Below are 25,126 nucleotides of genomic sequence, written 5' to 3'. Positions count from 1 at the left end.
CAAACTGCAGCACAGTCAAAAGAGACCAAAAAATGAAAATATAACAGAAATATAACATTTTGGCCTAGATCTTTTAAAATATACTAAACTTTTTGTCTGAAATGCTGCAAACCCAGCACAATGGCTGTCGTTGAAATGCATGAAATTTTGGAAACCGAGCGTGTGAGCATGAGATTGCTCCTAAACAAGTTTGCTGCGCAAGAGAGCTCTGAGTGAATGTGAAAATTATATCAGACTAATGGAACCTAAATTATACAGCTGTGAGATACAAACGTGTACTTCATCCCTCTATCTGTAGGATTGAGTGTTCAGACTTAAGTTATACAGCATGCATTCACACACTGATCGCAAAAACCTATACCCTATTTTAAAGTTTTCTCATCATTGCAATTTAAAGCCTTTTCCACTGATGTCAGTTTGGTAGACCATAAATCAGCATGCCTGAAACATACACAGCCTGCTCTGTCTCTTGTTTTATCCTTTCTGTAACCCACAAGCTGAGGAGGGAGACCACTGTCAAATTTTACACAAGCAGTTTCACTTCGCACTGCCCTGTGGATTTTTTTCTCCCTCAATACTGAGGTGACAGTGCCTCAGATGTCTGCCTAGCCCCGCATCCCCTGCTGGATAGGTTGTGCTCTAGCATGGGACCACCATGTTTCAATCTGGTGACTGGGGGTTGGGATGAGACTGCCATTGTATTATCAGTTTTAAAGGGGAAAATAACAACCAGTGGCATGGGATCTGAAGTGTTCCTATACATGGAGACAAGTGAACTCATTGTAATGCTAAGCCATATCACACCCAAACCTTCCTTACCTTCCCATGGCATAACCAGCCAAACTGTCCTCAGTGTGCACTCAGAAATTTGAACTGGTCTTGTCTTGTTTTAGTACTGCAGGTATTCCAGCTTCCAAACAGTGTCATATTTGGTGACCTATAGAACAGTGATTAGACGGAAGACAGGGTGGATGTTGATATATATTGAGGAGGGGGATGGGGCTCTGAACTCCAGTTGTTGCAAAGGTACTCAAGTCTAAATTGCCCCAATAAAAGTTTGTATGGGTTTCAGTTTGATGGACAAAACTCTCTGAATTTTGAGCAAGTCTGGGTACAAACATTTGCAAAAATGAACACATACATAAGCAAGAAATGTTACATAATTTCGACTATAGGCCGTCATTAGTGTTGCACTCATTTTTCAGCCTACATTCTGCTAGTCCCTCCCACCAACCGCAGTGGGGGAAGGAGGCTGTGGCTCTTCCTGGAGTGTGGAGTAAGAGAGCCAGGTGACCTGACGAGATAGACAGGTATGGAATTTCTCAGTTTCTTTCACAGGATTTTTCCGGAGCTTCCGTAATGTTTCTCTGATAGAACTGCTTCAAAAGGAAAGTATGGTAATTTATTTTATTTTTTGTTGTTATATTTTGGTAACATGTTGAAATTTTTTCTTTTTTTCTATTGTTGAACGAACTTGCATATGTGTGTGGATGTTTCACTATTGTAATATCTAGAAGTAGAACCGACCCAAACAGGCAAGCTACGAGAGTAAAATTCTATTGATCTCTTTTTGTCTTATTAAAGTAGACTATTATCCAAATTAATTTCTGTCTAATTATTACTGTGTTTGATTTTTTAAATAAATAGATAAATAATTGGAATAGCATTAGTTGGAATGATTAGAAAGGTGTTACAAAGATTTCATCAGTTTCAAATAATCTTTATTTCCTGTAGGGGAGCATTAAATTTATGAAGAAACAATGCTTACATACAGTTCTTATTGGTTTTTAAATGTTTTTATTTGATTAATATTTTGCATAATCTTAAGGTATGTATCATATGATTTGTTGCTTCGTAGTAGGGGCCAATACAAAAGTTTGTTTGAATCCCTTTACAGCTGATGTAGAAGAACACCTAGGCATACGCCTATGCTTGTCAGGGCAGGAATAACTGCAGTTGCTTTCTTCTAGTTAGGGAGGAATGGGAAGTGTGCCCAACAGCAATTTAAACATCAGAAGTGAAATGCAAAAGAGGAAAAAGACAAGTTTTGCAATTCAACAGGGCAACATTTTACTTCTATTGCATGCTGTAGCTTTTGCACATAATCTCATTGTTAGTTTCTGTCCTCTCTTTTCCAGAACTCCTAAAACTGTAAGGGAGCACGTGGAACCTGACCTCTGCACAAAATATGAAGTGAGCATGAAAGGACAGTCCGCTTCTCTTGGTGGTAATTGGTGGGGTAGGAGTATGATCAATGCAGTAATAATCAGAGTAAAAGATTGATATTAAGACTGCAATGACAACATACTATGTTGATATAAGGGAATAATATGCAAAATGTAAAATATGGAAGTCACCATAGATGAGCACAATCAACAGCAAGAATAAATATTAACAGCAGACATATTTACCTGCTACCCAAGAATCCATTTGAGACTGATATATTCATGAAGTCATTACCATCTGTTCAAAACCATATAAGGCCTCCAAGGTCACTTTTCCAGTGTTCTAAGTGTGTTTGTTAATAAAGTAAAGTATACGACAATAGGTTGATGCAAATAAATAGTGGCATGTGTTCACCGGACTATGGCATGTTATGGTCACTCACAGCTGTTTTGTGGGTTGTGTTTGTTTTTGCCGGGGAAGAGCATTGTCACGAGCACATATGCTTCAGAGGTTTCAGCAGCACTGCCAGGCACTGAGCAAGGAAAACAATGCTGGGTATCGCCAGGAATTTGAGGTACACGCTGTTACCCCTCCCTGGCTTGTGTAAACAACACATTAGTACAGTTACTCTGTCAGCCCTGTGTTGGAGAAAAGGGGTGTAGTTTCATCCATTTTTATTTCCTAGTCAAGCCTTACTTTGAAACTGTGCATTAAACTGAATTCCCTAGGAAGATAATCTGGACCAATGAGGATCAGCTCTTTGTCTGCATGTAGTGTAGACTTATGGAAAGGAGTCAGATAACATAAAGCAGTTTGTGAAATCCAGAATTATTTATCCAAATGTCTTCTTCAATATAGCTTCTTATCGAATTCATTAAATTAATATATAGGTCATTCTTACCCAAAAATACCATAATTTTTAATTTACTTCTCGTATTTGAGAGTATCTGAATTGTGTATATGTATGTGATATTAGCTAGTCTAAATCACGTGTCCAAAATCAGTTATATATATTTAAAGTCTCCTATAAATTTGCATGGTTTCTGCTGTTAGTGTTTTTATTGTATGAAGACTTTTCTTCATATTCAAAATATTGAAAGAATCTGTTGTGACTGATGCAGTCCTGAAAATATAGCATGGACTCTATGTAAGGACTGTGAGATTCGGCAGTTAGAATGCAAACATTTTTCTCAATGTTCTTCTGTCCCTGTACATTATGTCCACAGGGTCTGAATAGTGTGGGACGGGATCTTACAACTAGGGCTGGACAATTGGATGCAAACAAAGGCAAGAATAGATACCCTCTCATCCTGCCTTGTGAGTATTGCCCAGGACATTTGACAGAAGGCTTGAGCACAGAACCCCTGAACCTTGACCTCTGAACTTTGTTCTGATTGGTTCTCGTTACAGATGATCATTGTAGGGTGAGACTGGCCCTGCTGAGCTCCCAGCTGCATTCTGACTACATCAATGCCAGCTATGTCCCTGTGAGTTGCACACAACCAGTTAAACTGTCTCATACCCCCCTGTCTCTCTGTCCTTACTGTCTCACACTTTCTGTCCCACTCTTCATATGTCAGATGTACTTGCTTTCCACTTGTCCAGCTAGACCCAGTCTGGCTTATTCAGACAGGCTGCCAACACAGTTCACAGGTAAAAAAGAATGAGAAGTGTAAATAAATTAAGGTAATGGAGCGTAGCATTGAGCGGGAAGCCACAGCTGTGGACTGCAAACACAGGTGAAGTTGATGATGGTTCATTATCTTACAGTCGGTGTACCTCTATGTTCTGTTAAAAATCACAAAGCTTTTTCCCTGTAGGGTGGTGCGTCGGCACGTGATTTCATCTGTACCCAGGGCCCCCTTGAGAGCACACAGGCAGACTTTTGGCGTATGGTGTGGGAGCAGAATGTGAGGGTTGTCATCATGTTAACACCCTGTAAAGAAAACCACAAAGTAAGTAGTATCTCTGATGTTAGTTATGTGCACAGTTTCATTCATTATGGATAACACAAATTCACTGTTCACGAAAAAGGCAGATTGATTAGGGCACTGATTCTGACTGTTCAGTTAGTGATACTTAAAGTTTGTTGATGCATATTTAAAAACCCTGAGCAATCAAAGCCATGATTTAATTGTGATTGCAGAACCAAAGAAAACAAATACTTTGATATTAAGCCTTATCCAGGTGAGATATTAAATGCATTTTGTACCCCGAAAGCAACAAAGGTCTTAAACTGCTTGCTGCAGGAGCACTTAGAGAGATCAAATTGCTTAAGTAGCATTATTGCATTTTATATTTGAACAAATCTGCAGGACAACCGTTTAGTGGGCTGCGAATTAGAAGAGAATATCAATTACAGAATGGACATTACATCAAGCATCCAGTTCTTATATTTAGAAAAAGCATATCTTTTATCAAAATGATTTTTTTAAAATATGTTCCTGTCTATAAATTTTGAAAGTTTAAATCTTTATCTTGTGGCTTAATGAACACCATGAATGAAAGAAATAAGTGATTTCACACCACTTTTAACATTACATTTGACAACTGCATACGGCATTGATCAGACTATTTGATGGATTGTTATCATCATCAAGTTATTTTATGGCTGTGATTTGTTTGTATGTTGTTTGTGATGACACCTACCTTTGAGGAGGTGTGTTTGAATCATGCTTGCGTATGTGGCTGTCAGGTAATTTATTTGGCCAGGCTGTAAGTATTTAAAGTATGTTTGGCTTTAATTGGATGTTTGCAGGTGCTCTGTGAGCCATACTGGCCACAGGAGAGGGTGTCAGTGTGTTACGGCGGGGTGCAGGTGACCACACTGTACCAGCAGCGTGGCCCAGAGTCTGTTATCACCACGATGCACCTGCGCCAGGTGAGTGACCACGAAGCAGCATGGTACACCTCTTCGCCTCCCAGCACTCCTGCCCTTCTGTCAGTGGGGTTTCCCATTAAAAAAAAAACAGAATTCTCCAGTTTGATTACAGGCTTTTGAAAGCTGGAGATATGTTATTTGTTTTATAAATTTGTGATATTACATATTGCTAGCACTTTTTTGCAGTTTTACTTAAACATTTTTTACAAAATGAAGAACGTATATAAACCATCACAGGTGTAAAAAAGAGGTTGAGGAGGACTCCAAATGAACATTGTACTATAGTTGTTTATACCATTTATTATACAATAGGTTGGTTATACCAGCAGTTAAGGTAAAGTCAAAAAAAAAGAAAGAAAAGATGACAAGCAAAGTTCTGACTGTGCCAGTGCTGTTTGTAGCTGGCAGCAGGTTACTACAGGTGTATTCCTTGTCTCATTGCACATCCTGTACTTGATCAGGCTCCTATAATCTGCCTGCCAAGTAAGCAGCCAGCAGCTAGTGGCCCGTACGGTGAAAAAATCCTGGCTGCAAGTGTTTTGGAGGAACTTTGTGGGCAAATTACTATTTATGAATTGCCTGTTTGCTGGATGATGCGTATTGGAAAGCTGTATGTTACACATTTAGCCCTTATTGTGCTCTAGGCGGGTAGTTCGGCTGAGAGGAGAGTAACACATTACCACTACCCAGGCTGGCCAGATCAAGGAGTTCCCCAAAACCCAGCCTCCATTTGCGCCCTTGCTGAGCTTGTCCGGAAGCACATCAACTCCATTCAACACATTGGTCCCAGCATAGTCCACTGCAGGTATGTTCTCTATGCAGAATTGTCATATTCAGTTTTCCATTTAGGTAGATTTTTTCAAATCGATTGTCTTTTATTCCATCTGTACCTAAGGTCTGGAGTCTATCAAAACTTGTTGATAACTTTGAAGCAAAATCTTTTCATTATTATTTTCATTAAAACGGTGGGATATACCCTGCGATTGCATTACATCATTTGGAAAAAGTAACACATGCATTTATTTGTAAGTCAGTGCTAAGGACAGATGCTGACTGAATGGAGGCCTGTGCGCAGTGCTGTGTGTGATTGTGTGTCCTCTCACCTGTGTGTTCATCGCTGCAGTGCAGGGGTGGGGCGCTCGGGGGCGTTCGTGGCCCTGCTGTGGCTGATGCAGCTGTGTGCACGTGGGGTACCCCCCAACGTGAGAGCGGTGGTCCATGATCTGCGCAGACACCGAATGCTGATGGTGCAGAACCTGGTGAGTCATAGTCATGCTCCTGAGCCCCGAAAGCCCTGTTATCCGCTGATCACCTCGCTCACTTTGACATTTCAGTTAGTTCATCCAATTCATTAATCAGTGAACAGGTGGTATGAATTCCCTTGAGAGAACTGCATGTGGGTCGATGTGTCTGTTCATCTGTCTGTATCATAGTGGGCAGAGTGATGGTCTTCCATCACTACAGGTCATGCATTGCCAAACGGGCAAGGGCCTGCAGACTCTAGTTACTGAAAATGGTATTTGATTTAACTTAACTTTAATTTAACATTAACTCTATCTCCATCAAATCATTCATGATGCATTCATCGCAAATAAATTAGCTTGCAATTACATACAGTCTATGTGCATTTTTCTATTCCATGACACAACAGCATCATAAGAATGCTCTATGTAATTGCAATGTAATGCATGGGATGGTCATATGCTTTATGAACATACTATTTCTCTTTGAAAATCTTAATTAGTTAGGTTGAGACACCTCTACCGATGCTAAAAAAGATTATTGAAAGCATACAGTAAAACTTAAATATTTTTAAAAATCCAGATATATATCCCCTTATATTAGTTATAAATTAGAAAGAGAAAAGCACCCAGGTAAGAAAGGTTTAAACCTCATAGTGGTATCCCCATTGCATTACATTACATTACATTCATTTGGCAGACGCTTTTATCCAAAGCGACGTACAAAAAAGTGCATTTCATGGTCGTAGACAACTGCTGAACACGGGTTCAGTAAGGTGCAATTACTTATTTTGTGAATAAGTAATTGTACCTTGCAACTTACAGCACATGGTTGCTTGGCAGTCAAACTGAAATGAAAGAATTGAACAGAATGTCCCCTCTGAGGAATGACTGAGGTGCATGCTCTATTATTCTGTACTGCTAATCGCTTGACTGGAAAATCAGCATTTTTACCTATAGGGCAACACCTCTTTGTGTTCTAGTGATGTTACTCAGTGCTCAAACTGCATGACCCTTACTTGAAGTGGAGAGGGGGATGGGGATTTTCTTTTTACAGACTATTGTTAAAACACTACAATTCCTAGTCAAGCCTAACTACCTAGCTAACGTTAACAAACAAAAAAAAAAAACATCGACTAAGATCACAACTCTGTGCATTTGTAGTTAACAGTGCAGCAATATCAGGGAGAAATAATTATTTTCACAATATGCATGATGCCTATACATAAAGTATTTACAGGAGCTCAAGGATGTAGGAGTGGTTTGGCAAATGGGGGGGACACGTAAGTGGTAGGTTCCAGGGGCACACCCCCTGGCCCCGAGAAGAAAGAGAGAACAGCATTTATTAATCTTCTGTTAACAAATACTTATGTAGCTGGCTTACATGCTGTATTATTAGATACTATTCTGGTTCCATTTAAACATTTCAGCTTCTTTAGCCTACTCTGCTAACTGCGGAGAGGGAGATGACTATTGAGATCGCTATCTGTAGCCTACCTGCTCATGATTATGGTGTCCACACAGAGAAAACCTGATCATTTAAACTGACTGACTACACAGGCAGAAGTACCTACATAACATGAAGAACTACTTGGTTCACAGATTTATTCCAGCTACAGGCATTACTATATACTTCAAAGAAGAATTGATCATTTATTTCCATTATTCATATAACAATCATAATACTATGTGAGACTCGCCCAAGCTTAATTTACCCTTTCATATGAGGGGGAGGGGAGGTCCCGACCTCCCTCATGTTACTTGTACAGAGCAGCAATGAGCACCTCATTAACTTCCCATTTTACTTTTGGTCCATTGTAACTTGCAAATACCCAGTTAAATCCCAATGCTTAAAAGCCTGCAACTTTCATCAAATGGTTTAAAAGCGAACTGATCACTGGTGTTGATAAAGAAAGAGCAAATACTGGCTGTGGGATTCCCCCTGGTATAAGCAACAAGTAAAGCACTGTTTGGCGTGGAAACAGTCTGAAAGGTTTAGACAAAATAAAGGATATAAGGGAAATGACCTTTGTACATGAATGATTGTGGAAGACTGTAGTTAGCATGTCAGTACTGTCTTGCAGACACGCTTGTGTTTGGCCCTAACGCGAGTGTGTACACTCCCTGCCTCTCAGGAACAGTATATATTTGTTCACAACGTTCTGAAGCACTGGCTGGGTGATGACAAGTCGGGACACGGACCCCGGTGAGTAGCCTGTGACCATTACATAAAGAAACCATGTCATTAGACACATGTACTCATTCAGCAGACAAGCACTTTAGATTTTTATGTGATAATTTTGAATGCAAACTCAGCAACTTATATAGTCATAATGTATAATATAAACTGAGGCAAGTACATTCTCAAGGGTAGTACTGGGTAAGAAATGTCCTGGGGTATGCCTCAAAAAACTCAGTTAAATCTGCTGACTTTCTAAGAACACATTAATGTCTCATCTAAATGAATTTTTTTTAGGGTCGCCCAGGATAGTCGGGGTCCTCAGCCTGACAAAGAGAGGCATACTCGTCGCACCAGCCAGGACGGCCACTCATCGTCAGCTCGCAGGGACAGGGATGACCAAGAAAGGTCACGACATCCCCAGCACCATAATCCGAGGCAAGAGCAGGGCAGCACCAGCAAACTGCATCTTGGGAACCTCCTGAGAAAACTGTGGCTAGATTCAACTTCACAGACCTGAAAGTGTACAAAAAAAAACACTTCTTCCACATTTCTCTACCAGCGTAATATGACTCCAAGGAAGATTCTCAAAGCAGTAAGCAGTTTTTCTGGTTCTTCAGGCTGTCGTTCATTCCCCGTGACTGCTATGACACTCTAGCTGTGTCATAAGCAATCACGCAATCAGAAAAGAATCCACCTCCCTTTCTACCTCATTTTATACCATTTAGAACCATACCAAGTCCTGTCAAGTGGTTCATCCACACCATCGGGTGTCTGTGGGCCAAGGTCTGGAAGATGCATGTATATTGCACATGGAGGACTGATAAAATGTTCTGTGGTCATTTTTTATATGTATAAAACCTCTTTTTCAAAATGCTGGCGTTTGTGGTGTCTGATAGTGTGCGCGCACACAAAATGTAAAATTTATACACGATAACATTGCACTTCACAGGTTTCCATGGAAATCCAAGCATAAATGAAAACTGGGCAATATGTGTGGAATGTGTTATATTGCATGAACAAGAAAACTTCTGTCTGGAGAGATTAAGGAACACTTTTACCCAGAAAACTTGTTTTTAAGAAAATTTGAACTTTAAGACCTTTTTTTGTTTTTGGGAGTCTTGGGTTTATGCCTGCTCTGATAAATTTAGGTTTCAATCAGGTGGCAATAATTTGACCGGTTAAGAGTGATTAGCAAATTAAAGAGGCCATTAATCGGTTTTTAAAATGCAACATTCGAGGGAACGCAATGAGAAATGGCTGAATATTCCAGTTGGGAGGGTGCGTATATGGAAGGGCGATATGAGATCTGCAATACATCCCAGGGGAGTCATTTCACTCAGTATCTGATACTGGAAAAATACCCAAACAGCAGTAATGGTACAGCCTTAAGGCGTTTCCCAAAAATAAGATGGAGGGCGACATAGCTAAGGAGGTAAGAGCGGGTGTCTGGCAGTCGGAGGGTTGCCGGTTCGATCCCCGCCCTGGGCGTGTCGAAGTGTCCCTGAGCAAGACACCTAACCCCTAACTGCTCTGGTGAATGAGAGGCATCAATTGTAAAGCGCTTTGGATAAAAGCGCTATATAAATGCAGTCCATTTACCAATTTTCACGAATTTCTCAAAAGCCCCAAATAGAAACAAAAAAAAGGCACAGAAAAGCGGACAGGGCAAAGGCATTCAACAGACTGCCCGACTCCCTGCCGTCAGGCATGGTAAATAATAAGCACACGCACACACATCAAGGGGCTCACTGTACAAAAGGCATGTTTGAAAGCACGTGCGTCGCCATTCTCCATAAACGACTACAATACCAATACATACAATAGATATAGATGGAAAAAATAAAAACAAGGAAAAAAAAAAAAAGAGTGGTCTTGTGTTTGTTTTTTTTATCATATATAATACAAGTGTGTTTATGTTACAATGCAGTTCGGCAGCCCAGCCCATTGCCAGACTGGCTTCTGGGATGTCGCAGGCTCTTGGCAGGGTGCTGGGCCAGTTGGGAACAGGGGAAAAACTGCAGTGAGTCCTTAGATTTCATATCATTTTTAAATTTTTCTTGTATAAATGATCACAAGTGAAAGACAGTGCCCCCCTAGTGTTTTCCGCAGATGTGACTGTCCATTTCTTGTACACAAAAAAGTTCTTGAACTGAAGCCACTGTCCTTGCTCTAGCCAAAGAGATCCTTGAGAGCACCATTCCCTTTTCTCAACAGTTCCATTCAGCTCACTAGCGCTTAAACAGGATTTCTGCCCCACCTGGGACCATACTCCCGTTTGTCCACCTATCTGTGTGGGCAGAGCCAGGCACACTTGGCTGGGTTCTCCTTCCTCTGTAGCCTGGTACGACGGTGTGGTCTTCAGAAATGGAAAGAAAAGGGTAGAGACAAAGAAAGAGAGGATGAAAAGAAGAAAGTTGATAGCATGGGATAGGGAGAGGGGAAGGTAAGGAGCAAGAAGCCAGAGAAAGAAAAACCAGAGAAGGTGAGAAGGCCTTAGAGTAGGACAGAGACACCGAGCTTTGCTCATACTGTGGTCAGTCAACAAGTCTCCATGTTAAATTAATAAACGAGGACAATTTTGGAAGGGGAAAAAATAATCAAACAGCAAATTTTCAGGTAAATGCCCCTCGACTCTCCCTGAAGGATGCAGACGGGCTGGGTTTATACAGGCCCTGCACTCCTGGCAGAGCATGTTACCCCCAAGTACTCTCTGACAAGGCTCTCTTGTAAAACTAAAGAAAATATAAGAATTTATTATTTTAAAAAAAGGTACAACTTGGAAAAAACCAAAAAGAACTGTTCTTTGTGTTTCTCAGTGAGAGAAGCTAATTTGGCGCTTGGCAGTTCGGAGGGTAATGTATACGTGTATATATGTCTCTCTGGAGAAGACAAAAAGATGTTTGGGGGACAGCAGGGGAGAGAGAGAAAAAGAGAAAGAATGAATGGTCCATGTCAGCCCCTCTCACTCAGACCACTTCTCTCCCCTATTGCATGTTCCCTGCTACCATGGAGATGGCCTCTTGGATCTCTCGCACCATGAGGATGCGTGTCAGCATGTGCTCCAGTTGCTCGCGTGTGATTGGTTGGGTGGAGTACCAGATGGGACTGTTGGGGGCCACAACAGGCTCAGGCGTAAGATAAAAGGTGTCATTCCGTCCCTTCACACTCTGGGGGCTGCAAAGAGAGAGAAAAGGTGTGAGAGCTCAGAACAACAGAGTGAGATCAAGTTTAATGTGTAAACTCTGAGCTTCATACCACGACAAGTCACCTGACTGAGGAACATACCAGTATAACATCTGTGATCAATTACGCGGAAAGTACAAAATGTAATTTTGGAATGCACTGTGTGGTATACACACAACATTCTCCACTGTGCTACGGGGGTTACCCCCACTCAATAGTGGAGTATAGTTTCTTCTGCAAATACTTGGGTGTGTGTAGGTCATCTGCAGGACATCAGTGACCACACCAGCACTTTTTCAGCAGGAGTGCCCAATTTCCGCACACCTACATGTCCCCATGTTTAAAGCTTCCCAGTCATCTTGCACCAGCTCTACAAAGCCATTTAAAGCATTCCATAGGACATAAGCACCATATGAACAGAGACAATCCCAGCCATTTCCACAAAAGCACTTTAAAAGACCCGTGAAATGGCAGAAAAAGACTCTGTGAATCGGCTAACTGCATTTGGAGACTTAGGAATCAATATAACAATTAAGTGTGTGCTGCTGCATTAACTGGCAAACTGCACAAGAGGCAGACAGTGCAGTTTAATGGCTGTGTATGGACACTTCTTACGGTGAAGCCACACTATACGTGGCGATGGCCGCCTGTCGCCACGCTGCGTCCCCACAATCGGCTGTTTGTGGGCGTGTCACCTATTTTTGACAGACAGTTGTGTTCGTTAAATGTTGACTGGGTTTAATATCGTGTTTCACATTCATTGTCCTGTCTGAATAAAAATCATTTTTGCAGTAATTAGCCAGATAATGCCTTCAAAGTTATATCTGGTTGGCTAGCTAGGTGGCTGGTAGAAACGAACAACTGGCAACTAATACATTAGGAATATTTTTTTTGTTTGTTATTGTTTGTTGTTACTCACTATAGCTAGACATTAGACAGCCTAGCTAGGCAGCTTATTAACATTTTTGCAGAGCTAGGTTACTGGAAAAATGATTTTTATTCAGACTGGACAGTGATAGTAGCTAACGGCGATAACTATATTGCAGAGCCACCGACAATTTCAGAGACTTTTCTCCACGCTGTGCTCCTCATATCAATGTCTGTAGGAGATTTTATTAAGTTGGGAAACCCGATACGGCAATTACGAGTTAGGTCCTCCATTGTGGAACGATAGAATGTGGAACTAAAATTAGAAAACAATAGGGACAATTTACTTGAGGGATCATTAGATCAAATCAGATTGGTTACCGCGACGCGGCGAGGGGGTCAAAGTTGAATTTTTGCCATCTCCCCCGCGGCCCCGCCGCCGGCAATCCCAACATGCCTTGCGGGGTCTGGCCACCACCCGCCGCCACCTCTCGTTCAAAATGAATGGAGGCGGAGCCGCCGTGCGGCGGGGCCGCGTATAGTGTGGCTTCACCGTTAATCCAATTAAACGTGCATTCACTGATGTGTGCTCAACTAAAATTTAGCAGTCAAATGTGTCAGATGTATGCAAAACAATTATGTAAAGAATAATCCCTTCTCCTGCTTAGATTTCCAAGGGTTTGGGAAGTTACAATAATGAGGGGGAGACAAAAACGTCATGAGGCTCCCTAAGGACCCATCATACTACACTGCTGTTTCCCCCTGCCACCAGGGGCAGCACTCACCACTTGAAGAGGTAGAAGTCATAGAGCTTGATGGGGCAGCGCAGAGGGTTCTCAGGGTGCTCGGCCTGCTCTGCATACATATCATCTGTCACTGGAACACAGGGGTCAGAGGTCACCACAGTGAATCATGGCCTAAACGTCATTCTGCTGCCTGTGCTGGCGTTTCTGAGTTGGGCTATGTGGTCGATGGCTACAAATCACCGGTCGACTGCTGTAAGTGACATCATTTGGACGACTGCTGCGTCGTTTCATTAAAAATCTGCCTCTACGCGTACAGCAGGTGTACTGGCACAAGCAAACATGAACGCTGCCACTCTCCATGCCATCTAACTACATTTTGCCATAACTGCCATTGTTAATATTGCAAATCTTTGAGCATAGTATAAACCGTCATTGACACTGGGTAGGTACAAAATGTAAGACATCCTTGACACAAAAACTATATGACCCCCTTTGTCATGACTCATGCGAAAAGGTCTCAATTAAAGGTTTTGTGTGTGTGTGTGTGTGTGTGTGTGTGCGCACGCACGCAGATGGGTCCACCTTTCTGCCCCACATGCTGCAGCCCCACACCCTTCAGGTAGCGGATGCTCGTGCTCTTGTCCTTGGGGTTGGACGGGTTCTTCTTAGTGTGTCGCAGCATCTTAGAGAAGGCCACCTTCATGTGCTGCTCCACAGTCTTCAGCTGGAAGTACCTGCAGGGGAGAACCGCATTATCACATGCACACATACATTACACAAACGTTCATGCTCATGTGTGATTTTGACCGATTTTTTATAATACAGAAAGGGAAAGGTATGGACTAGGGTGATGCGAAGTTAAATGACAAGAAACAACACAACTCTTATTTCAAGTGCATGTGTGACTGGCAGGGAGAGTGTGCTTGTGTTGAGCACATGCGTGACTGGTTGGGAGCATATACTAGTGTTGAGCACATGTGTGACTGGTTGGGAGCATACGCTAGTGTTGAGCACATGTGTGACTGGTTGGGAGCATATACTAGTGTTGAGCACATGTGTGACTGGTTGGGAGCATATACTAGTGTTGAGCACATGTGTGACTGGTTGGGAGCATATACTAGTGTTGAGCACATGTGTGACTGGTTGGGAGCATATACTAGTGTTGAGCACGTGTGACTGGTTGGGAGCATACGCTAGTGTTGAGCACATGTGTGACTGGTTGGGAGCATATACTAGTGTTGAGCACATGTGTGACTGGTGAGCATATACTAGTGTTGAGCGCATGTGTGACTGGCAGGGAGCATATACTAGTGTTGAACACATGTGTGACTGGTTGGGAGCATATACTAGTGTTGAGCACGTGTGACTGGTTGGGAGCATACGCTAGTGTTGAGCACGTGTGACTGGTTGGGAGCATACGCTAGTGTTGAGCACGTGTGTGACTGGTTGGGAGCATACGCTAGTGTTGAGCACGTGTGACTCACTTGGTGTTGAAGAACATGAGGGTGGTGAGTAATGTGGAGGGAGAGTGGGCCCCCAGCTGTTTGCACTCCCACAGCATCTCTTCTGTCACGTGACTTGGAATGACATAACCTGTGGACAGAGAAGTACAGAGGTCACACACACACGCGCCATAGTGAAACCACCTCTCATATTTCGCATATAATACGAGAAAATTAGGTTCTCAAAACAAGGTTTAAGGTGTGATTCTCATTCTGGGTCCCCATACCAGAACCACATAAATCAGGATCACGAGTTGGTCAATGGATTTCTACCCAAAGAGGGCAAGAACCAGCAAAACATATAGAAGAGTTGTGTGGTGACAGAGGGGGCAGTGTGGAATACACGACTGGCTATTACGTAATGCGAGTTGTATTCAGTTTCATTTGCCCCTTGATATTCACGTCTGAAACCCTAGCTTTAGCTGTAGCACATCCTAGACACCAAATTTCCCTTGTTCGACAGGAAAATTGAAAAAAAATTAATTAGTTTTATGACACGCTTACACAGCTGTTACAAAGGCATAAAACTAGCTGCTGCTGGCAGAAGGCAGTAACTGCCACCTGTGGGCTGTGAGCATGTCTGCACCTGTATGTAGGAGGGCTCAGGTCCTTACCCAGCGGGTGTACACTAGGCTTCCAGACATCCAGCACCCGGTGCAGCCACTGGGAGAAGCGCGTGTAATACGGGTCTGAGAAGATGTCATCCACTCGGCCGTTCTCAAACAGGTACTGCAGATGAAGGCCGGAGGAGAGGAGCAAACGGAGGGAGAAGGAAAGAGGGTAAAATACACAGAAGCAGGGAGGAGGACACGAGAGAATAAAGGAGGAGAACAGAGGGAGGGAAGGAGAGCAATGACGAGTTATTCAATGATTCTGCTGGCTGATGTCACAAGCACTGTCCGATTCATTGGTGCAGCTGACATCGTCTGATACTCCGTAAGCCATGTTTATCTGTACATCTCAAAGATGTTGATAAAGGACCATTAACAATGTCATCATCACTCTCTTAACACAAGGAAGTCTCACCAGCTGCTTTGTGAACACTGCCTACTGCTTCTAAACCAAAATATAAAATAGTGGCAGAGAAAGAGATGACAAAAATGTATAACATAATACCCAATAAAACAGAAATGTTATAATAAACATTACGCTAAATAATCAGATTCTTGAAAGAAAGACATTTACGCCATTCAATGTCTGAAAGGTTCTGAAAAATAAGGAAGTTTGCAGATTTTAATCCAAAATGAGCACAGGGCAACTGTGCTGTCATTCATTATGACAACTACAATATAGTTTGGCAAAGCTCCCACCCTTAAAATAGGAGGGGCAAGAGCAATGGTTCCCTGCCTCATCAGGGTTTTCTCCAGAAGCTTATAGGAGAGGCGGTATGCCTCCCTTCAATTACCCAGTGCCTCCACTAACGTTCAGGGAAAAACGCAAAAATAGACACCTGCTGCATTCTGTTATGAAATATTTTTTTAAAAGGCTTCTGATTAAATTTTTATGCAACAGCGACCCCCCGTCTTTTAAAAACACTTCATTTTGATACCAATCCCTAGCTTAGTTTTACTGATTTAGAAGCCAATATCTAACAGCAGTGGATGTGGTTCCTGCAGCATACTATCACACGCGGGATTAGAATGTTAAGGAATTAACGTTTTGAAGATGACGCAATAACACCCAGCTAAATATTTTCCACTGCTGTATTATGGTAAATAATTAATACTGAAGACCACATCAACTAAATAAACAAGAAAATAACTACTTATAAACAACTGAGGGGGGAAAAACTCTTCAACTTCTAAGGAGCGACTTAACGCTGCTAACATACGACAAAAACAACAGACTTTTTGAATAACATGGCTGACAGCACTTAGGCTATGTCAGTCTTCCGAATAAGTCAAATAAAACAAATGGCCTAAAATGGGTATGAAAGTTTCTCACCGTTTTACTCCCGCTTCTGAAATACGGCAGCACTCTGTTGCCATCTTCAGGTGGTTCTTGGACAAGACCAGTACCACGCAACCTGTTTCAGCTAAACGCTTCCATAACGAACTGATAATGTACCTACCAATCTAAAATATTAACTTCATAAACGACCACTTTATTAAACAGCCTGTCGCAAAAGGACACTGGGTAAACGCTAACCGTGTAAAAAGAGTGTTCATCTGATTACTTACTAAGACCACTGGAAATGGAGACAAAGGGGCGACTGACCTTGCATGGCATTGCCTCTAACAGAGCGGAAAACAGCAGCAAACTCCATAACGTCGATAAAATTTGAATGACATGCATTTGGACCAATAATAAAAAATTGTCTTGAACTGATATAACTGGATAATATTAATTATAAACAAATAAAATACTTCTAGGTGGTACATATCAGAACCTCATAGTTGAAAGCCGTTGAGAATATGCTGCGATGCAGATGACTCTCGTGAGCAATGCCCCCCGCCCCCCGCCAAAACAATCTCTGGGGCAAACACAGCTCATACAGGTGTATGTGCGTGCGCATGTATGCAAGTGTGTTTGCATGAATGGGTGTGTATGTATGCTTGAATGTACATTTGTACATCAGGGATACTTACCTTTTGTATACAGAGAAAGACGTAGTAGATCACGTCGGCCTCAAATGGTTCTCCTTCCAGCCCACGAGCTTCCTGGGTCATCATAGACAGACCAATGTTCAGCTCTGCCACTGCACATGACACCAGGTCCTCCTGGAAACGCAGGGGCTGCCGTCCTGCGCACACGCACACATACACGCACACAGGCACAGAAATGTTACCACCTGGCCTGAATCCTTTAGTTCTGCACCAAACGTAATGACGCTTGCTTCACTACAGCATGAATAAAAAGGAAAGTCCTTATACACAGTTACAGTGTATAGTTTTCAATGTCTATGGATTGTTTTATGGGAAGAATATGACCAGGTTTTGTCAAAATCCATGCTGTGTCCCAGTACCAGAGAGTGGCCTGGGTGTGGCCCGGGAGGGGGCGGGGAAACTTACGGCCAATGGGTGCCAGCTTGGTCTGGGTATCCTTCTCCAGCTCGGCGTTCTTGCCCTGTGCCCAGAGGCGCCACACCTCCAGACCCTCTTCAGGTTTGAGGGTGTTGGGCAGCAGCAGGGTAGGAGCGGCCTGTGGCTGGGACTCCACCTCTGCCACCTGCACCGTCTGACCCTGGAGGAGAGGAGGGAGGGGTTAGGGCACATCACCGACTAAGGCAACAATCGACAAGTACAATACAATGAACAACGTTAAGTTAACTGAGAACTAAGAGCTCCAAGGTAAGCTGATCATGCCTGCAAGCTCAGTCCAACCCCCCGACCTCCCAAAGCTCGAACCTGCAGCTGCTGTTCCTGCCCGCTGCCTCCCTGGGTGTGGACCACCTGCTGCTGGGGGTCCCAGATGTGTACAGACTGCGTGGCGTTGGGGTACGCCCCGGCCACCGCCTGCACGGCCACGGGGATGTGGATGTTCCCGTTCATGAACTGCGCGGGGAACAGCGTGTTGGCCAGGGTCTGCACCACCTCCTCCTGGGTGGCGGCCGAGATGGGCGTGGCCGCGGCTGTGGAGGCCACCACGGTGGAGGGGGCGACGGACGCAGAGCTGACGGCGATCTTGCCCGCCATCTTGTCCTTGTCGTCGGTGGGCGAGCCGGCGACGTGCACGGCGCCGTAGGCCTCCTGCGGGATGGCGATGTGTGTGATGTTCTGCTGCTGCAGGTCGCCCCGTGTCTGCGCCGAGTACACCGGGATGGTCCAGGTCTCGCCCGTGGGGCTGGTGATGGTGCCCGTGGCGCTGTACAGGTGCGTGCTGTCCACTGTCAGCAGGTCGGGCCGCAGCGACAGGTAGCTCTGCTGCTGGCCGCCCTGTGGGATGGCCAGCACGGTGGCCAGCTGCTGGCCCGGGATGGCGTAGGACACTGTGATGGGCATGTCCACCTTGCGCTTCTTGGCCGGCTGCAGGACTCCGCTGGTGGCCGCCGCTCGCCTCTCGCCCTCCCGCGGGGAGCCCTGCTGCTGCTGCTGGGGGGACAGCGCCCCCACTGTCTGGATCTGGATCTGCTGCCCGCCAGCCACTGCTGCCACCAGCTGAGCCTGGATCTGAGGGGGAGGAAACGCAATTGAGGTGCTTATAGGGAGTGCATTTCCCCCTCCATAAATATAAATGCGTGCACTGCGCAGTGCACGCAGGCTAAACAAATGCAAGGACAGGGAATATGATTCAGCAGGTAACGAATGTGAGCTGCGTGGTTGTGTGTCAGCATGCCTGTGTACTTGCTGCGTGGGTGCACGTCTCTCCTGTACAATGGTGGGGAGTGTATGATGTAGTTTGTGTGTGCGTGTGCGAATGTGTATATGCACATGCAGTGAGTGTATAAACATGTACAGACCTGCTGGTGCTGCTGCAGCTGTTCCTCAGAGATCTCTCCATGCTGCACCAGCTGCGCAGCTGTAGCCACTGCCTGGAGCTGAGAGCTGGACAGCTGCTGCTGCTGCTGCTGGGAGGGGCTGGGCACCTGCAGAACCTGCCCCACTGTCTGGGGCTGCTGCTGCCCCTGGATCTGCACCTGAGGGGCATATCACAGTCTGAGATAGGCCCTGAGACTTGGGCTTTGGGCGGAAAATCCAAACCTAAAACATCAATGCCTCTCCCTAAGTTTGAGGAATCCCAAAGGGTGGATTACAATGTCTTTCAAATGCTTCCTCAGAAGCATCCACCACACAGACACGCTAAGAACAGTGCTGGAGCCGGGGCCTGACCTGCACTTGTATCTGCTGCTCAGAGGCCTGGTGCACTGCCGCTGTTAGCTGGGGGGAGAGCTGTGCTGATGTCACCTGCTGCTGCTGCTGTTGTTGTTGCTGCTGCTGCTGAGGTGACTGTTGGACCTGCACTTGCACCTGTGAGGATAATGAAGGAAAGCAGGAACTCAGTTAATATCCAAGAAACAATCAATACGCTTATTCAACTGACACCAAAATTTTGACGTAACAAAAGCGTAGGCTCCGTCAACCAGGAAGTACATATCAACCAGACAAACAATACTATTCTTTCACACAAAGACTTGAATACGCAGATTGATATAGAGATGAACGCTTCAAATGGTCACTTCATTTCTTTTTAAGCCAGCAGCTCCTACTGCAAGGTTGCATTTCTGGAAGCCAATTTCCTCTGCCTTTCACCTCAGAAATGATCCCAACTACGATTGTGATGAGGGAACAGATTGATCGAACAGAAAATTAATACTTGCTGCAAAATGAGCACTTTTTATTGCTTTCTCTTCACCAACACCTGTTTATCCAAATTTTGGCAGATTGGACAGAAAATATGTAAACCCACCTCACCTGATTTGGAAGGAATTATCTTACATATTCAAAAAATATGCTGCGTGTCATAATTTATCATCAAAAGAACACAGTGTGGAGTCGCTAGGTGGGCACTGTTCTAGTGTGTGGATGGGCCCAACGGTCTGTTCAGTGGTTAATGCTAGAAGAACACCATATTTGTTGCCAAAAGCCCTAGCCGGGAAGAAGTGCAAAATCGAAACATTTATGACAAATAGCCTAATATTGATATATTAAGAAACGGCCACCACAGTGCAACCTATCAGCTATAATTTATACACTCTGAGCATAAAAAACATTCAATGATATTTATTGAACACGCTGAATAAAATCTGATCAGTCTGCAAGCCCTTCTGTCTTACGCGCATTTATGAAATAATTTTCACATATCCCATACATACACACTTACCATAATAAAGAGTAAGTCTGAGTCAATATAAAACAGCCATTAAAACTTTAAAATATATATATTTTTTTAAAGCCAGAAAATGAACTATCCCAATAACTGCTCTGATACGCTCTCTCATAAAGCCACAGCACACAGGGGCATACTTTCTCCACCACACAGTGCTGCAGCAGATCGGTCTCTGTCACTGCTGAAAAACGTTAGCCTCTGAGTGCTTGCCGCATCGTTGGGGAGCTTATGCATTGATAACCAAAGTAGCCTTTCCACCATTAGTGAACAAAGTGTCTGGCAAAAACATGTTTTACATCACTTCCTCTGGCATCAGCTCACATCATCTTCCTTACTTAAAGACACAGATTGGACTGCATTGGGGAGAAGGGCCTTCAGGCCAGGACCTCTCTTACCGGGCAGGCCAGCTCGAGGAGGGACCCCGCAACCTCTGTGCTGTCGGTGTAGATGCAGTTGGTTCCCTGCTGATACACCATGGTTGTGGAACCCTGCTGGAACTCTTGCAGTGCCTCAGGGCCCTTATTAGCCAGCGACTCCAGGAACTCCTTCATGCGGTGCTGTGGCACACTGCGTGCTTTCAGACGCACATATTCTTCAAATGAGACAGTGTTCTCCAGAGAGTTGTTCATGGCAGTCCTCACCTCCCACAGGGGGGAATCTGGTGACAGAGAAACAGTGGTTGTGGTGAAAAAGAGGAATAACAGGAGGCGGTGAGGGTCAATGTTACAGGGTTCATTTTGTAATCGGCCATCTGGGATTAAGAATGAATGTGTATGAAAGGTTTAACAAGATCATTAAACAATTTGGGTTATTTAGTACAGTGGCCTGCATTCAAAATGGAGACTTGGTGTTGCGTGAAGACAGGCTGGACAAGACCAGTTACCAATGGGAGGAACCCAGTCACAGTAGATGTGGTATGACAGAGGAACTTGAAACTGAGGCATGACAGCCCTCATCTCTGAAAACATTTACACTGACACAATCTGGTGAAAGAGTAGTGGGGAAATTACTGGAAATTAAAAATAAAAACTCCCGAACCAAGTAATGAAACACAGAGAAAACGGCTAATACACTCGGTTGTCAGTCTCAATAATTAACGATTTTCAGTTTGCCATGGGGGGGTGAAGGTAACGAATATTGAGAGGCCATATCTTCACATCACCACACACTATTAACATTTACGACATCGCATATTAACACGGAGAACAAGAGGTCATGAAAACAAAAAATTAAAAATTAAAAGAGTCAGTCATTTAAACATTTACGTTTAAGTGCATTACGGTTAACTTCGGCAAGGCCCATTTACTTTTTCTTGACGTCATGCAGTAAAATCGCTGCAGATTTTACCGCTGCGAAAATAAACCGCGAAAGCAGACATACAAATATACAATAAACTGACAAATTATTTCTGCGGTAACGAAATTTATCTGACAGACACATTGTGGCAGTTCAGTACCCCAACTAAAAGCTTTTCTCCCCTCGACATGGTTGTTCTCCATTCTTGCCAGTTCGCCTGTCTGCATCTTCCCAAGCTACCTTAAATATCCGTAAAACCGCACTGTTCCGCCAAAGCAACGCGTTCAAAAATAACAAACCCCGAGCTATTCCTACAAAATGCTGTATATCGTAGTTTCCATAGCAGTGTGTGCCCGCTTTTACCTTCACAGATAACCTGGACAGCAGCTTCGTTGACGTGTTTGCTTATCTTCGCCTTTGGGAAGAAAAAAATTGCTGGCAAGCTCGCTATACCTAGATGTCAACAATATAGTAGTAGCGAAGCAAACAAGAAAACACTTAGATAGGTAAAACAGACTAAACAGGATTATTGTTCAACCAAGTTAAAGTAATAAACGTTATCGTCAATAAATTCTCCTCGAGAGAAAACGGAAGGACGAACGACATTTTGCAAACAAAAGAACCGCCAGTATAGCCGACCGAGCCAGGCCTACTCCAACAGGGCAAGTCCCCGCACTCTCCTGCCCTTTGAAGCCGTTTCAAATGCAGTGCAGATCGGATCGAAGCGCCCCCTCTTTTCGCGCTTGACCTAATCACGCATTCCCGCGTGCATGTCCATGGACTACGATGGGGGAACATGCACCTCGACGAGAACGAGCGATGCGCATTCTAGTTTGATGTGAGGGGGAAAAAAGCTTGCCTACGATTTCGCTATGTTAAGAACTAGCTGTATAACTATTAAAAAAGCGATAGTTTCATCTTTGCTTGAGCAATAGTTATCGTATGTGCACAAAATATCAAAATATAAGCTAAAAGTGGTGTGTAACTCAATATTTACAAGGCAAATAACCCAAACAACACAAAATGCCGAATAAGTATCTGCTTAATCAACTAACTACAGTTTAGCGTGTAGTTTACTTACGATGTAAAACCCATACGTTCCCTCTATGCGTACACCAACATTGGAATGTATGTGTGGATTTATTACATATTTCCACATTCCCCAGTCATCAATGACTCACGGAAAATAGATGGACAATTGAGCCTTATATTAAAAGAATTTAGGGCTCTGCAAAAAAAAACAAAACCCCAAAACTGTTCGTATGTATATGATCTGTGTAGGTAAACATGGTCTACATCAAAATTGATATACCAACTAAAACACATGTACAACCACACAAACTTTAATTTAATGCATGTAGTTTAAATGTCTTGAGTGGTGATGTGTGTTTTAGTATGCATATCTGTATAAACTAAATGCTGAATGAATAAAAAATAACTTGTTTAAATCCCAAACTACTACTACATCATGATTTTTCCAAGACCGTTGGTCCAATATATGCAATATACTCAATATTTCCTTAAACTAGTACCTACTGTCTTACTAGTAACCTGTCATTCAAGGTAAGTGGGAAAGCGGGAAGTCTGGCATCATCATACTCTGACATGTTTTTCGCTTGTCCAGATTCCTTTTGAACAATCCAGTATTTTTACTGAAGTCACCGTAAAAGCGTCGTAAAATAACACAGATTGGTGGGTCAACTATTGCAGCATATATAATTTAAGTAGACGGACACTGTATTAAGTATTTCTTCACAAACATAACAGCTTCCAGTAACTGCCATTCTGTGTTTGCCAAAGATGCACGTTCTATACATTATCTTTAATAAGTCTTAAAGAATGCAGAACGTTAGATATGATGTGTCCATTACATCACTGTCACACACAGGCCATTTTGAAGATGCACATTTAAGCAGTCGGCAAAGGCCGGCAGTTTATAACTCGCAAAAGCTTTCTGTCCGGCACTGCGTGTTAACCCCGCTGTGGGACAGTAATAAAATAGCTTCAAACAATAAACGTGACATAGCATGCGCGTGGCACACGTCGTCTGTATCACACGAGCGTTGACAAGGAGCTTTCACCATGGCGACAGGAGGATGTCGTTCTCCTCTTGTGAGACCTTGCCACAAAACATGACAGCATTTTCATTCATTTAAACTTAAATATAAAGTTGATCGCCGTTTTCCATTATAATGTGTGAAATAACTATAACTTAACGTTTTACTTTATTTATTTATGCAGTAACACATAATCCGTTTGTGGATGTCCACTTGGATAGCTAGCTCAATTATAGTAGATAGCCATCTTTTCATGCGTTCTGACTGCCTATGTTGCCAAGGACAATACAATGCCAATTAGTCGACAACAGATAGCATATGCTGAATGCTTACAATTTTGGCACGTGGAAAACAAAACGTAAACCGGTAATGCTTACAGCAATATGTATGGCTTCAACATCATCCAGCTTGCGAGCAAAGTGGATATATAGCTAATTGTTTGAAACATCAAGCTAGCACATCTCTTTGCGTCTACCATTGTTTCTGAAACCAATGTAAAAGGTACAGAGGCCTTCCAATAACATGATCCAAACAGTTAAAGAAAATGTCAGTCAATACCACACCACAACACATACTGTACAATGCTCTTGGGTGGGGGTGGCTGCGAGATGTGCACACGCGCCAGGTTCTCAGTCGTGTCCGTGCTGTTGCTTCTGCTCGTGCCCGTGATCCCCCTCCCAATGTGATACTCACTTTTGTGCACATACAACAACAGATAACTATTCCCCAAAAATGGTCAGCAACATTTTTCATTAGGTACGTGCAATATGAAGCATATACATCATAGAATATATTTTAATTGGGCAAATCGGCAAGCATTGACACCCCAATTCCCATGCAAGCTCTTACCCCTCTCAGCCTCGGCCAGGCCGCTCCACTTCACTCCCTCTCTGTTCAGTGTCGCGGGCCCACCGCGCTGACGCAGTCTTATTGGTATAGCAAGAAAAGAGTAGATGTACCTGTGTTGTTTCTCGATGTTTCTATCGACTTTCTTTTGTATTTTATGTATTTATTATTTTTTTCTTCTTTCTTCTACCTAGCTAGAGCTCACTATGCGCCATCTTACAATCAACGCTTTCAGCCAATCCGGTGGCGCTCGACAGCGCTTGCTAGTTCTCGCGAGGCTGTCATGGCCAAGTGCCGCGAGATGTGTAGTGGGTTGAGTAACGCCTTAAAGGAGACAGATAGCATTCATGATCTGTTAATAAATGTACACCAGTGGATTACACCCAGGTTATC

At 43.5% G+C, this 25,126-nt stretch overlaps 2 protein-coding genes across 6 annotated transcripts; one reads left to right on the top strand and one right to left on the bottom strand.

The window, feature by feature from the left end:
* Positions 1-1,238: 1,238 nt before the first annotated feature.
* On the top strand, positions 1,239-10,316 carry LOC135234138 (receptor-type tyrosine-protein phosphatase V-like). Of its 2 annotated transcripts, none has more exons than XM_064298390.1 (11): positions 1,239-1,310; positions 2,139-2,193; positions 2,647-2,740; positions 3,393-3,483; positions 3,577-3,653; positions 3,987-4,121; positions 4,925-5,047; positions 5,692-5,852; positions 6,171-6,306; positions 8,424-8,494; positions 8,765-10,316. In XM_064298390.1, the coding sequence occupies exons 2-11, from the start codon at positions 2,189-2,191 to the stop codon at positions 8,985-8,987; spliced, it is 1,116 nt and encodes a 371-aa protein (XP_064154460.1). In that variant the 5' UTR covers positions 1,239-1,310; positions 2,139-2,188; the 3' UTR covers positions 8,988-10,316. The 2 variants fall into 2 exon arrangements, with proteins under 2 accessions (XP_064154460.1, XP_064154461.1); XM_064298391.1 differs by having other exon boundaries at positions 1,296-1,397.
* Positions 10,215-24,988, bottom strand: LOC135234137 (transcriptional regulator QRICH1-like). 4 transcript variants are annotated; one of them, XM_064298386.1, is made up of 13 exons: positions 22,470-22,660; positions 22,194-22,245; positions 20,930-21,192; positions 19,538-19,675; positions 19,168-19,344; positions 18,116-18,877; positions 17,780-17,951; positions 17,357-17,511; positions 15,383-15,497; positions 14,751-14,859; positions 13,849-14,000; positions 13,306-13,396; positions 10,215-11,644 (listed from the first exon to the last, which is right to left on the bottom strand). In XM_064298386.1, the coding sequence occupies exons 1-13, from the start codon at positions 22,626-22,628 to the stop codon at positions 11,455-11,457; spliced, it is 2,535 nt and encodes an 844-aa protein (XP_064154456.1). In that variant the 5' UTR covers positions 22,629-22,660; the 3' UTR covers positions 10,215-11,454. The 4 variants fall into 4 exon arrangements, with proteins under 4 accessions (XP_064154456.1, XP_064154458.1, XP_064154459.1 ...); XM_064298388.1 differs by having other exon boundaries at positions 22,484-22,623; XM_064298389.1 differs by lacking the exons at positions 22,194-22,245; positions 22,470-22,660 and adding an exon at positions 24,847-24,988.
* Between the last annotated feature and the right edge of the window lie 138 nt (positions 24,989-25,126).

The sequence above is a fragment of the Anguilla rostrata genome, chromosome 11 (assembly GCF_018555375.3).
Source record: "Anguilla rostrata isolate EN2019 chromosome 11, ASM1855537v3, whole genome shotgun sequence".
NCBI lineage: Eukaryota > Metazoa > Chordata > Actinopteri > Anguilliformes > Anguillidae > Anguilla > Anguilla rostrata.
The sequence above is the reverse complement of the archived record's forward strand: the minus strand, read 5'-3'. Positions and strand labels throughout refer to the sequence as shown.